This window comes from Azolla caroliniana, unplaced genomic scaffold, assembly GCF_043228905.1.
Source record: "Azolla caroliniana isolate FFs.n. ecotype wild unplaced genomic scaffold, voAzoCaro1.0.p SCAF_18, whole genome shotgun sequence".
Lineage (NCBI taxonomy): Eukaryota > Viridiplantae > Streptophyta > Polypodiopsida > Salviniales > Salviniaceae > Azolla > Azolla caroliniana.
In genome coordinates this window covers 14,894,359-14,908,171 of record NW_028230453.1, presented here as the reverse complement: position 1 = coordinate 14,908,171, position 13,813 = coordinate 14,894,359, and the positions used below count along the sequence as shown (strand labels likewise).

The 13,813-nt window shown below is 44.0% G+C and overlaps 1 protein-coding gene across 1 annotated transcript; it reads right to left on the bottom strand.

The window, feature by feature from the left end:
* Positions 1-11,733: 11,733 nt before the first annotated feature.
* On the bottom strand, positions 11,734-13,626 carry LOC147852470 (uncharacterized). Its single transcript, XM_087333914.1, has 4 exons — positions 13,010-13,626; positions 12,508-12,841; positions 12,257-12,407; positions 11,734-12,146 (listed from the first exon to the last, which is right to left on the bottom strand). The coding sequence occupies exons 1-4, from the start codon at positions 13,624-13,626 to the stop codon at positions 11,734-11,736; spliced, it is 1,515 nt and encodes a 504-aa protein (XP_087190040.1).
* Positions 13,627-13,813: the final 187 nt, after the last annotated feature.

The window sequence follows — 13,813 nt, the reverse complement described above, 5'->3', positions numbered from 1 at the left end:
CAGATGGCGGAAAAGAGTACTTTTCCGGCCGGTTCATGAGTTATCTGTAGATGAAGGGAATCTGATGGTAATTCTCTTGTAGATACACGCTAGAGTAGAAGGGCGTGGACGAGTGTCGAAATAAGACGTTGCTAGAAGATGCAAGGACGATGGTTGAGGAGAAAAGCATGCCCAAGTTTTATTGGGCCGAAGAAATTCAGACAGCCGTCTACATCCTAAATCGGATATTTGCCTCAGGGACAAAGATGTCACCGCACGAATTGTATTTCAAGTGGAAGCCGAATTTGCCACACCTTCCGGTATTCGGTAGCATTGCATATGTGCATGTACGAAGGAAAAACGGAGGAAGTTAGACGGGAAAGCCGAAAAGTGCATTCTCAGCGGCTACTCGGATGAACAGAAGGGTTATGGGTTATAAGTGTTATAACCCCCGATCAAAAGTGGTCTGAGTCAACTGAGATGTCATTTTTGATGAATCGGCATCTTGGACTTCTCTCCATCCGAGCCCGAGCCGATTGTTATTGATGATCTAGTGGAATTCGGAATAGAGAGAATCGTCGCGGATTCCAAACAACCGGATAGTGTGACTTCTCTCCGAATGAGTGGACCAAATCCGAACTGGTTGAGCCGAAGTGGTCAAATGGATGACGAGCCAACGAGTAGTGGAAAGTCAGCCGTATTGTCCTCGCGTAAGGAACCGAGGAGACAGTTCACGCGCAAAGAAAAGGAGAAGAAAAGAAAAAGGGAAGAAGAAGATGCTGGAGTATGACACCGACAGAGATGAGTAAGATCGGAGCGAATCCAACTCCGAACAAAATAGAGATGGACCTTCGGAAGAGAAGTGTGAGTCGGCCAAGAAGGCCACGAAATCCGTGAATAAGGAATTGCGCTGATCTACCCGCCAGAAGAACTCCATGAAGAGGTACGGGTATAATGAATATATGGCGCATCATTATGCGTACATGACGAAGGTGGCGATAGTGTGAGAGCCGGAGAGCTATGCAGAAGCGGCCAAGGATGCAAATTGGCATGCCATTATGGAGGAAGAGATGCACGCACTCACAGAAAATGAGACGTAGGATTTAGTGGACGTACCAAAAGGAGTGACGCCAATCGGTTGTCAATGGGTATACAAGGTTAAATACGACACCGATGGTTCCGTCAACAGGTACAATGCCCAGTTAGTGGCCAAAGGCTACTCGCAATAGCATGACATTGATTACGATGAGACGTTCGCGATGGTCGCAAGGATGACGACCATCCGTGTCCTACTTGGGGTGGTAGCGGCGAAGGGGTGGCATCTACATCAGATGGGTGTGATAAACGTGTTCCTGCAAGGTAATCTTGAGGAACATGTGTTTATGGTTCGGCCCCCCGTATTTTAGTTTGGAGTGAACACGTCGACTGTATGCCGATTGAAGAAGTCCCTCTATGGACTCAAGCAAGCCCCGCACGCTTGGAACGCAAAGACTACGTTGGATGGGGTTTGCTCCGTCAAAATCAGACTCTTGTCTCTTCATCTGGCAAGGTCGGAACGGGCCAGTGAGCATATTGCTCTATGTGAATGATCTTGTCATCATCGGCGCCGACCTAGACGAAATCAACCGTGTCAAATTCTAGCTCGTAGTATCATTCGAAATGTTGGATCTCGGTGACCTCCATTACTTCCTCGGGATCGAAGTGATCCACAACCCCGAAGGCATATTGATCTGCCAATGACATTATGTGTTGAGTATGCTCTTCAAATCCGGTATGATAGAATGCAAATCCGTCTCGACTGCTCTAGACCGGAATGTGAAGCTTTGCCCCGACTCCGGAATGGCATGCGACTCGAAAAGGTTCTGACAAATAGTCGGAAGCCTCATATATTTGACCATCACCCGACTGGATCTCAACTATCTGGTCGGATTGATTACTCAATTTATGGTGCATCGGACCATGCAGACCTTCAGTGCACTCACCGTATACTCAAAGATGTCAGTGGCACTAAGGACAGTGGGTTACTATATCAGACCAGTATAGCCAGACAATTAGTTGGTTATATGGATGCCGATTGGGCCGGAAATGCCGGCGATCGACGGTCAACTTCTGGCTATGCGTTTTCACTTGGAATTGCCGTAGTAAAAAGCAATTGACAGTAGCATTGTTGAGCACCAAGGACAAGTACCGAGGAGCGATTGTCGCAACGTGCGAAGCCATATGGCTAAAACGACTACTCAAGGATCTGTGTGTGGAGGTATCCGATCCGACGATGATCTATTGCGTTAACCTCAGTTGCATCTAGTTGGCTAAGAACTCTGTCTTTCACGCCTGGACAAAGCACATCGAGGTGCACTACCATTTTGTTCACGAGGACGTTCTCTCCGGTGAAGTGGAACTGCTGCATGTTTCGACGGATCGGCAGGTGGCCGATATCTTCACCAAATCCCTCGGCTTAGACAAGTTGTGGCAATTTTCTGGTGCACTGGGTGTGCAATACCTTGATATACTGAACTTGAGGGGGACGAATAAAAGGAGGAATGAGGAAGACGACCGAAAAGCAGAGTTGGAAACCAATTTTGATTTCGGCCCGACTGAAGAAGTCAGAGTGCATGGGTTGGCCGAGAACGCCGAGACCGGACGCAAGGGGAGCCACCAGAATGGAGAGACCAAGCCGGAGCCAACTGAAAAAGGGGAAGTCCAAGCCGGAAAGACCGAGACACGGACATGGGCTGATGTCTTGAAAGGTTTGGAAATCGGAGGGGAGTTGGAGACAACCCTCGGCGGCGAAAGCCGAAGGGATTTTTAGAGAGGGTTATCAAGGCGTGGGGGCGCGATAGTCCGGACACGCCAGAAACACCACACACGTGCACCATAGGAAGGAGACCCTGTACTATAGATAGGAAGTTTTGGTTCTCCAACAACGGAGGTTGTACAATAACCGGCATTAGCGGCCAAGAGAAGAAACGGGCGGAGGGACGTCTCAGGGCGTGCGGAGCCCTAGGCCCCGACAATGAGATTGGTGGAACCGCGGAGGCGGTCTCTTTCGACGACACCTTGGGAGACTACAGGTCGGTTACAAAAGTCCAGAGGTTCTTGGGAGCTCGCGCATTCTACCACATTTGGATCTTGCATTATGTCCTCACGTTGACATTTTCAAGAAGCTATTGGGTCTATATGAGAGGAAGCCCGCCCTCAATAAAACCTCATTGATGAGAAAGATCGTATGGCTGAAATACATAGACGGTGCGAGCATCGTCGAACACATAAGCACATTCATGGGGTATGTAAACCAACTTGCCGCAACGAAGTTTCCCCTTGATGATGCTATGTAGGCCATCCTACTGATGTGCACACTATTGGATAGTTGGGTGAATCTGGTGGTTACTCTCAGCACCTCCTGTCAAGAAGAGAAATTGTCCTTACAAACGGTGAAGACAAGCATCCTAAAGGAGGATGCAAGAAGGAAGGACAAGGGTGTCCTAGTCCAGTCGGAGTCGAATTTGACTCAACATACCAGCAGAGGAAGAAAGCTACAAAGGAGTCCACCAAGGAGTGAAAACTCTCAAGCCAGGTCGATGTCCAGAGGTAAGCTAACATGCTTCTATTGTGGAAAACCTGGACACTTCCAGAAGGACTACTGACACATGAGAAAGGACAATGGTGTCGAACCTAGGAAGTTTCCTTATGAAAAGGACACTTCAACCATTGCTACAAGCAGTGAAGGACTTCTGTTCATCTATGAACAGGAAAGTGCAAACCTAGAGAGTGAGGAATGCACTTGGGTGATCGACTCCGGTGCATCTTTCCACATAACTCCGTAGAGAGAGCATTTCTCGACTTACATAGTTGGGGATCATGGTCATGTAAAAATGGGTGACAATAGGGAGTGCAAGATAGCCGGAGTCGGAAGTGTTTGTTTGACGATGTCGACAGGGTGTCGACTGACTCTGAAGGATGTTCAACATGTCCCCCACATTAGATTGAATCTGATATCGATAGAAAGATTTGAAGACAAAGGCTACAATGGTAGTTTCCGAAACGGGAAGTGGAAATTCTGCCGATGAAATCTTATAGTGGCCCGAGCACAAAAAGAAGGTACACATGTGCAAGCCCGACTGTGCAAGTCGGAAGTGAATGTGGTAGCTGAATCAATAGAACAGATATGACATAAGAGGCTAGGCCACATGAGTGAGAAGGGACTGCATCTGTTGGCCAACCACAAGCTTCTACCAGAGGTTAAGGGAGTGCACCTAGAGAAGTGCGTCGACTGCCTGTTTGGAAAGCAGATCAGAGCAACATTCCATTCTAAACCACCAAGGAGAAGAGAAGTGCCACTAGAACTAGTACATATGGATGTGTGCTATGTACATGCTCCCTCATACCGAGGTGGACAATACTTTGTGACCTTCATCGATGACTATAGTTGGAAGTTGTTGGCTTTTGTACTAAAGTCAAAAGATCAAGTACTATCATTCTTCAAGGAGTTCCAGGCAAGCACCGAACGGGAGTCGGGTCGGAAGTTGAAGGTTGTCTGAACCGACAATGGTGGCGAATATAAAGGGCAGTTCGAGGAATACTGCAAGGCCCAAGGTATTCGAATTGAATACATAGTACCGAAGACCCCTGAGTTGAACGGGCTCACAGAGAGGATGAACCGGACAATCATGGAGAGAGTAAGGAGCATGGTGTTGCATGCTAAACTGCCAAAAATATACTAGGCTGACGCAATGTACACAACTGTTTATCTGATCAACAGATCCCCCTCAGTACCATTGAAAGGTGATGTCCCACAAAGGGTGTAGAAAGAAAAGGGTGTCTTCTACCGACACCTAAGGGTGTTCGGATGCCTAGTGTATATGCATGTGGCTAAGGATCAGAGGTCAAAGCTTGACAGTAAGCCAAAGCCATGCATATTCATGGGATACTCGGAAGATGAGTTCGGCTATAGGCTATGGGACCTAGTCGACAAGAAAGTCGGGATGTAGTCTTCTTGGCAGACAAGACGATAGAGGACTGGAAGAAACAGAAGTTAGAATTGACTACCCAGTTAACCTCCTCTACTGTCGACTTGAGGCCAAGTGAACCGGCACATTCAACTGTTCAGAGACAGCCAGTCGGCACAACCGATTCCAAGTCGGTCAACTCGGAGAGACCGATCGACTATGAGTCTGAGTCGGCAAAGCTATTAACATTGATCTAGGAATACGAGTTGGAGTCGTCCCACCGTCTGAAGCTGATCGACATATATGAACCTGAGCAAAGAGGGGAGTCAGCAGAGACACCTGAACGAGAGTCGACAACGAGTGGAAGGAGATACCCACTCAGAGAAAGGAGAGCATCAACAACATATGTCAGTCAATACACCCTCTTGATTGATGAAGGTGAGCGAGAGTGCTATGATGAAGCCATTGCCGACGAGCACAGAGAGAAATGGCTGAGCGCAATGCAAGATGAGATGGACTCCTTGCACGAAAACCACACTTACCACCTGGTAAAATTACGGAAAGGTAAGAGAGGACTCATGAACAAATGGGTCTACATGGTGAAGATTGGAGAAGTCGACAATGCGCCTAGGTATAAAGCCCCCATTGTGGTGAAGGGTTTCCAACAGAAAAAGGGTGTCGACTTTATTGAAATATTCGCTCCAGTCATGAAGATGACATTCATTAGAATTGTTCTGAGCATAGCTGCTAGCATGGAACTGGAGATCGAACAATTGGATGTCAAGACGACATTCTTGCATGGGGAGTTGGATGAAGAAATTTACATGCAGCAGTCCGAAGGCTTTGTGGAAGAAGGGAAAGAGAATCTGGTGTGTCGACTGAAGAAAAGCTTGTATGGTCTGAAACAAGCTCCATGCCAATGGTACAAGAAGTTTGAATCCTTCATGGTGGAACATGGATTCCAGAAAACACAGACTGATCACTGTGTGTTCGTCAAAAGGTACGAAGAAGGTGATTTCTTGGTTCTCTTCTTATATGTAGACGATATGTTGATAGTCGGTCAAACACAAGGAAGATCAGAAGCTTGAAGTAAGCTCTAGGAAAATCGTTTGCCATGAAAGATCTTGGACCGGCTAAACAGATCTTAGGGATGCACATAGCTCGGGATAGAACTAAGAAAGTGTTGTGGTTGTCACAAGAGAAATACATGATGAAGATCCTAGAAAGATTCAACATGTCAGAAGCAAAGACGACCGACTCTGTGTTGCCGACTAATTGCAAGTTGAATGCAAATCAATGCCCGAGAGGGGAGAAAGAAAAGGTTGAGATGAGGAAAGTACCATATGCCTCAGTTGTTAGTAGTTTAATGTACGCTATGGTCTAGACGAGACCAGTCATAGCATTTTTTTTGGGAATAGTACGCTGATACATGAGTAATCCATGACGAGAACACTAGGCAACGGTGAAATGGATACTCAGGTACTTAAAAGGCACCTCGGGTGTGTGTCTTAAGTATGGTGTTGGAAAACCCATGCTCGAGGGGTTTACCGACTCGGACATGTTGGGGGATGTAGACTCAAGCCGATCCACGTCAGGGTACGTGATGACCTAGGCAGGGGGAGTTGTGTCGTGGCAGTCACGGCTATATGGCAGCAATAGAGGCCAGTAAGGAGATCATTTGGATGAGAAACTTTCTCATCGAGTTGGGGATGAAGCAAAGGGATTTCTTGCTTCATTGTGACATTCAGAGTGCCATACATCTAGCCAAGAATGTTGCATATCACTCCCGAACCAAGCATATACAGAGAAGGTATCACTGATTGCGGGAGAAAGTCGAAGAAGGAGAGTTTACCCTCGTGAAGATCAATACTGACGACAATGGATCCAACATGCTAACAAAGAACCTACCGATGGATAGACTCAGAGTCTGTTGACAGAGGACGGGAATAACGGACTCCTCCCCATAGGAGTGAAGGGGGATTTTGTTAGGAATATGTCCCTCTAGTGGGAGGAGCCGACTGTTTGGGCCGAGCATCGATGGTTGAAGAGTTGACTACGAGGAAATCGACTGTGAGAGTCGCCTAGGTGAGTCGACACAAAGGAGATCCAGGTCGAAGACGCAACCGACTAGTTGAGCCGACAAGATGGTCGATGACCAGGCCGACTAGTCAGACCGACTAGACAGTCGACACTAGAGTCGGCTGATACCTACTTATTATTATAGATAATAATAGTAGTGATGTATAGTAGGGGCTACATTTGCAAATAGCCAATATTGTGTATTAGTATAAATACACCTAGGGCAAACAATGTGGTTGGGTGAGAACAATGTGTGATTCTCTGTTGTAGCTAGAGATAGAGAAGTGTTAGAATGAGAGGAGAGAGAGCGAGCGGCGCCATAGCTGTGTTCTATAATAGCATACGCCAAGAACCCTGTGTGACTGATACACTCGGTGTAGAGAATGTTGTACTCTAATCTTGTCATTGTATATCCACTGTATAGTGAAGCTCTGTTCTTTGTGGTTTTCTCTCGCTTTAGGGTTTCCATATTGTCGCATCGATCTTGGGGTACAAGAGCAAACGAAAAGAAAATTGCGAATCCGGGAAGTAAGCACCGGGCTTCTTGTCAAAGAAAGAGGAGAAATGGAAATAACTTATATTGATATTTGAAGATGATTACATTTAAATATTTCTTGTACAATAATATAGCTTGTCCCACCTATTACAATAATATTCCTCGTCTCATGTTATCTCCACTCTTTTCCATTTCCCTCTTTAAATAGGTGCCCCCATGCATATGATGCATGTGAGGGTACGAGATATGCATGTAGTACATGAATTGATGTGATGCATGACAAACATCCCACTAATTTGAGCTTTCATGTATGAAGATATACATGGCATAAGTACAAACATTAAAATATAATTTTGAAAGAGCAAATGACCTAGCTTAATGGCATTTGCCTTGCATTTGGTATGTGAGGTTGTGGGTTCAAGGCTCTCAAATGTTATTCAAAACAATATTTTGGTTTATTTTTCTATCATGAAGCAAATCCTTCTAACAATAACCACCTCTCTTGTATAAAGTGATTGCCCTAAGTCATATTTATAGTTATATGACTTTAGGGCTATTTACCAATATAGCCTGGATGGGCTCACCATGAAACATATTTACACATATGTCCTTGGATCTGGTTTGCACCGGATCCATCCAGATTCACTCGATTTGGTTTCCGGGTCTCATCCAGATCCCTTTCGGATCCAGTTCCTTCATTTGGCTCGTCTGATCTGACTCGTTCGGTTCTCATATGGAGGGACCGAATTCCCAACAAACTCCCCCTTCACTCCGACATGGAATTTCTCGTTAATCCGATCTGTCTTCGGCATGCGTTCAACTTGTCGGCGGAAAGCACCTTGGTCAACATATCTGATCCATTCTCCTTCGTGTGGATCTTTGTCAGCACGAAGTCTTGATCTTCTACCTTCTCCCAGAGCCAGTGATATCTGCTCTGGATGTGCTTGGTCCGGGAATGGTAGGCCACATTCTTCGCAAGTTGGATGACACTTTGACTGTCGCAGTAGAGCCGGTATTGGTCCTGTCGGATCCCACTCTCCAATGAAGTCCTTCATCCAGATTACTTCCTTGCCGGCTTCCACAACTGCCATATACTCCGCTTCCGTTGTTGATAGTGCAACAGACTTGTGCAACCTCCATTGCCACGATACAACTCCCCATGCATAAGTCATAACATATCTGGATGTAGACCGCTGGTATCTGCATTAGCCGACATATTTGAATCCACTTGACCGCGTTCCAGTGCTCTTTTCTGGGATTGCTCATGAACTAACTCACCACTTCGACTGCATATCCAATATCCGTCCGGGTACACACCATTGCGTACATCAAGCTCCCGATGGCGGAGGCATATGGTATCTTCATCATATCCTTCTTCTCTGCCTTTTTCTTCGGGCTTTGCTTTCCGGATAGCTTGAAGTTTGCCGAGAGTGTTACACCTTTCTCACCTTTCTCACGTACTTTTCTTGTGACAACCACAATAGCTTCTTCTTCTGGTCCCAGATGATGTGCATCCCTAAGATTTGTCTTGCCGGACCCAAATCTTTCATGGAGAAGGTTCGGTTGAAGGCCTTCTTCAGCATCCTGATTTTGGTTCGGTCCGGTCCGACGATCAACATGTCATCCAGGTATAGAAGGAGTATCAGGAAATCGCCTCCATCGAATTTCTTCACAAACACGCAGTGATCGGCTTGCGTTTTGTGGTACCCTTGATTGATCATGAAGGAGTCGAACTTCCGGTACCATTTCCGGGGGGCTTGCTCCAATCCGTATAAGCTCTTCTTCAGCCGCCACACCAGGTGCTCCTTCCCTTTCTTCTCAAATCCTTCAAGTTGATGCATGTAGATCTCTTCTTCGAGGTCGCCATGTAGGAATGCCGTCTTGACGTCCAATTGCTCTACCTCGAGGTCTATGCTTGCCACTATGCTCAATACCGTCCAGATGGATGCCATCTTTACTACCGGGGCAAAGATCTCATCGAAATCCACACCTTTCTTCTATTGGAAACCCTTCACCAACAGAAGAAAGGTGTGGATTTCTGGCAACTCCTAGTTTCAGCTTGTACACCCACTTGTTTCGGCGTGCCCTCTTTCCTTTCGGTAATTCTGTTAGTTCGTATGTGTTGTTCTCATGCAGGGAATCCATCTCATCTTGCATGGCACCTAACCACTTGCGGCTATGAGTGTCTTTCTTTGCTTCTTTGAAGCTTTCTAGCTCCCCCTCATCGGTCAGCAATACATGCTCTGCATCCGGAAATCTCCAGGGGACTCTTCTCTCTCTTTTACTATTCATCAACTTGTAACTAATGCAATTTTTCAGGATCAAGGGGAGACGATGAATGTGGATACACTTACGCTGCTTGACCTCTCTCTTGAGGAAACTGAAACGCAAAGGACAACCAAATTCCCTCGGATTTTGGGCTTCAAAACAAGTCAACACGGAGTAGAAAGGATTAAGAAGATAAGGGAACGTGAACTACGTAGACTAGAAGCTATGGTTGGGGTACCTTTTACATTGGGGCCACAGGCCACATCCACATTGAAACCCTTTGACCTCATGCTTCTCTTCGAGAGACTTGGATGGAAATGAAATTAGGCCTAGTATAACATCATTTTCATTGTAGAACATGTTTGTTATTTTATTTTATTAGAACAATTTAGCTTAAAACTCTATTTTTATTTTTATTTTTTACTTTCGATGAATGGGTAAATATCCCATTTTTTGTTGTAAACCATTTGTCTCATGGGCCAATTTTGGCCTTAGAAGATGTTAATATATCTTTCTTTCTTTGAGAGGGTATTTTCGTCCTTGGTTTTTGACTACCGGTTCCTCCGTTTGCTCTTCATCCGAATATGATTCGGGATCTTGTCCAGTTCCCGTGTCTTCTTCTTCTTCTTCTTTGGTTAGTTCAGTTTCTTGTCCGAATCTGGCCAGTTCGTCGAGTGTCATCCGGTTACCGGCTAACATCCGGTTTCCAACCGGGTAAATCCTTGTGTCCTCAAACCAGTTTCCATTGTCCTCACCTTCTTCTCCGACTCCTAGTCGGCAATGGTCCTGTCTTCCATGAAGACTATGTCTCGACTCCAGATCACCTTTATGTCAACCAGATCCCACACCCGATAACCAAACTCATCATCGTTGTATCCAAGGAATATGCATGGCCTGGACTTCGGATCCAGCTTTGCTCTCCTGTCCTTTGCAACATGCACATATGCGAGACACTCGAACACCTTCAGATGCTAGTAAGACACATCTTTCCCGGTCCATACTCTCTGTGGTGTGTCTCCGTCCAAGGGTGCTGAGGGTGATATGTTTATCACATACGTCGCCGTCATCAGCGCCTTAGCCCAAAACATCTTGGGTAGCTTTGCATGTGCCAGCATGCTCCGGATTCTCTCCATCACGGTCTAGTTCATCCATTCGGCCAACCCATTTAGTTTCGGCGTCTTCGGCATGGTAAATTGGAGCCGGATTCCCTTCGATCGACAATACTCCTCGAACTACCCCTGGTACTCTCCTCCATTATCTGCTCGAACCGCCTTTAGCTTCCAGTCGGTTTCCCTTTCCACTCTCACGTGGAGTTCCTTGAACACAGACAATACCTGATCCTTCGTCTTCAACGGTGAGACCCACAGCTTCCTGCTGTGGTCATCTATGAACGTCACAAAGTATTGCGATCCGGCATGTGACTTCGTGCCCACTTGACACACATCAGTATGCACCAGCTCCAATGGTGCATTCCATGGTTGTAACATACATAGCATACCGTACACGTACAATACATATGTTACGTATTTTATAAGTATTCTAAATTATTTTTATAAGTTCTTAGAATACGTATTTAAAGGTAAAATACGTTGAGTTCGTTGAGTACGTTAAATACGTTTTGAATACGTTGAATACTTTAACACCATTGATGTTGAATGCAAAGATACTGGGATTTGAATAGTATTTACTATATAGTAAATACAAATTATTTTTATTTCCCATGGATAACACATGGTTATCTATGTTTCAATACATGTGGTATACATATTTTAAAATGAAAGTGGAGATTCAAGAATCAAGAACATAATTGAAGTTTGAATCAAAACACATATTATTTCAATCCTCATAGAAAATGAATAAAGTAATCAAAAAATTTTTAAAATTTAAAACTTTCTTCATACTCATAGTTATTGGTTCTTAAATTCAAATAAATATGTAAAAACCAACAATCCATGCAATTTTCGATTATGTTTCTTCTTCAACATCATCATTAGAAGATTCCATTGTTGTATCATCATAGTTGTCCACATAATCACTATCAGAAGATGAATAAACTATGGCATTGTCAATGTCTTCATCCTCTTGATCTCCATCATCATTTCCATATTCAACATTGCAAGCCTCAATTGTAGTTTGTTGAGTATTTACCCTTCTTGTACTTGCAACTCTCGCGCAAACTCTTCCAATAGTCCTAGAACTTGATCCCACCAATCCTTCGTCCACTATCATATTGGCAAACTTAGATCTACTTTGAGTAACCCGACCAATATGCATAGCCTCTGCTTCCTCAAAATATGCTTGTGCGACTTGAGTATCAATATTGGTTGTTGATGGAGGCATTTCAACAGTCTTGTCAATGTCTATCTCATCAGGATTTACTTAAATCATATAATATATTTACCAATTAACAAGGTTCGTTAATTAACCTACAAATGATTTTCTAAACATAAACTTTCAAGTGTCAAACATGAGTAAGAAAGATGTAGACCTGCATGAGTTTGAAAGCTTTGAACAAGCCTTAAGTTTTCTCTAACATATACTAATCTCTCCACTTGTTTCACCTTCAAACAGTTCCTCCTTTTTGTATGTGCCAATGCATGTGCATTCCAATTTCTTTCAGCAGCTCTAGAAGAGCAATCCTATGACACAAAGTATTAAGCAAACAATACATGTCATTGTAGAAGAGTAATAAAATTGAAACATTAATAAAAAAATGAGCTATAATACCTAAGACAATACTCTACAAGCTAATGACTGTAGCAAGGGCACATTGTCTCCATATCTTTCCCACCATGAAACAGGTTTACATTTTGCAATGTGTGACTTTGATAGCTCATTGCTAAATCGGCCCACACCATTTCTATACATGTCAAATTGATCTTGCAAGATTTCACATTCATCTATAGAATATACTTTTTGAATATATGCAAGCCCTCCATCCATCATCTCTGCATTCATAATAATTGGTTGATCTTTGGGCTTCCATAAAGGATGAAAAATATGTGCAACAATATGAATTGGCTTTTTGAACCACGACCAACGACAATCAAAACATTCCAAAACCTCTTTATATCTGCATTAACATTTGACAAACTCAAATCAAAACTGGAAATCAGTTACCGAAATATGCATAATATAGACAACAACAATGATTCAAAGAAATGAAAAAGATGCTATAAACAACAATTGTACATACTACAGAGCACATAGAAATAATAATATTAGAATAGAAACATATTACCTGTCCTTGTGTAATGTGTGTTCTCTTGCTCCTTGTTCCAATGTGTCTCTAGCCCTCCTCATGAACTCATAAAGTAAGCCCATTGTAGATCCTTCACGATCAGTTAGCTGCAAAACAGAAAACAATGGACGCATAATCGAAATTACAATCATAATTGAAGGCAAAGTAGAGCTATCTTGCACAATGAACTTCACCTTGACAACATCTGGCTTTTTGGAGTCACTCCAATCCTCCCAATAGTTACTAACCACAGTTTGTTCTAGGGCTCTCCAAACTCTTGCCAGCCTCTCAAGGACAATAAGGATATAGCCAAATCGAGTGGCACTTAGCCTAAGGAGCACAAGAGATGAATAGTTGCTGAAATTTTTTCGTGCATTCCTTTTCTTGGCGAATAGTCTAACCACATAATTTGCTTTCTTGTGCACTCCACGAACCCAAGACAACTTCCCAATATCCTCTAGCAATAAATCTAAACAATGTGATGCACAAGGAGTCCATACAAGGCTTGGGAATTTAGTCTCTAGAATGTGACCCATGCTAACACAATTAGATGCATTGTCAGTGACGATTTGCACCACATTTTCTACTTTTACTTCATTTATTACAGCTGATAGCATTTAAGCCAACCATGGACCGCCGACCCTTGTAGAAACACCACTACAATCAATAGTTTTAAGGTACATAGTGCCATAACAACATGAGACCAAAATATTCACAAGTGCTCGCTTGCTAGTGTCAATCCATCCATCTGAAAGTATGGTAACTCCATATTTTGGCCAAAGGGCTTTCACATTTTCCACTTTG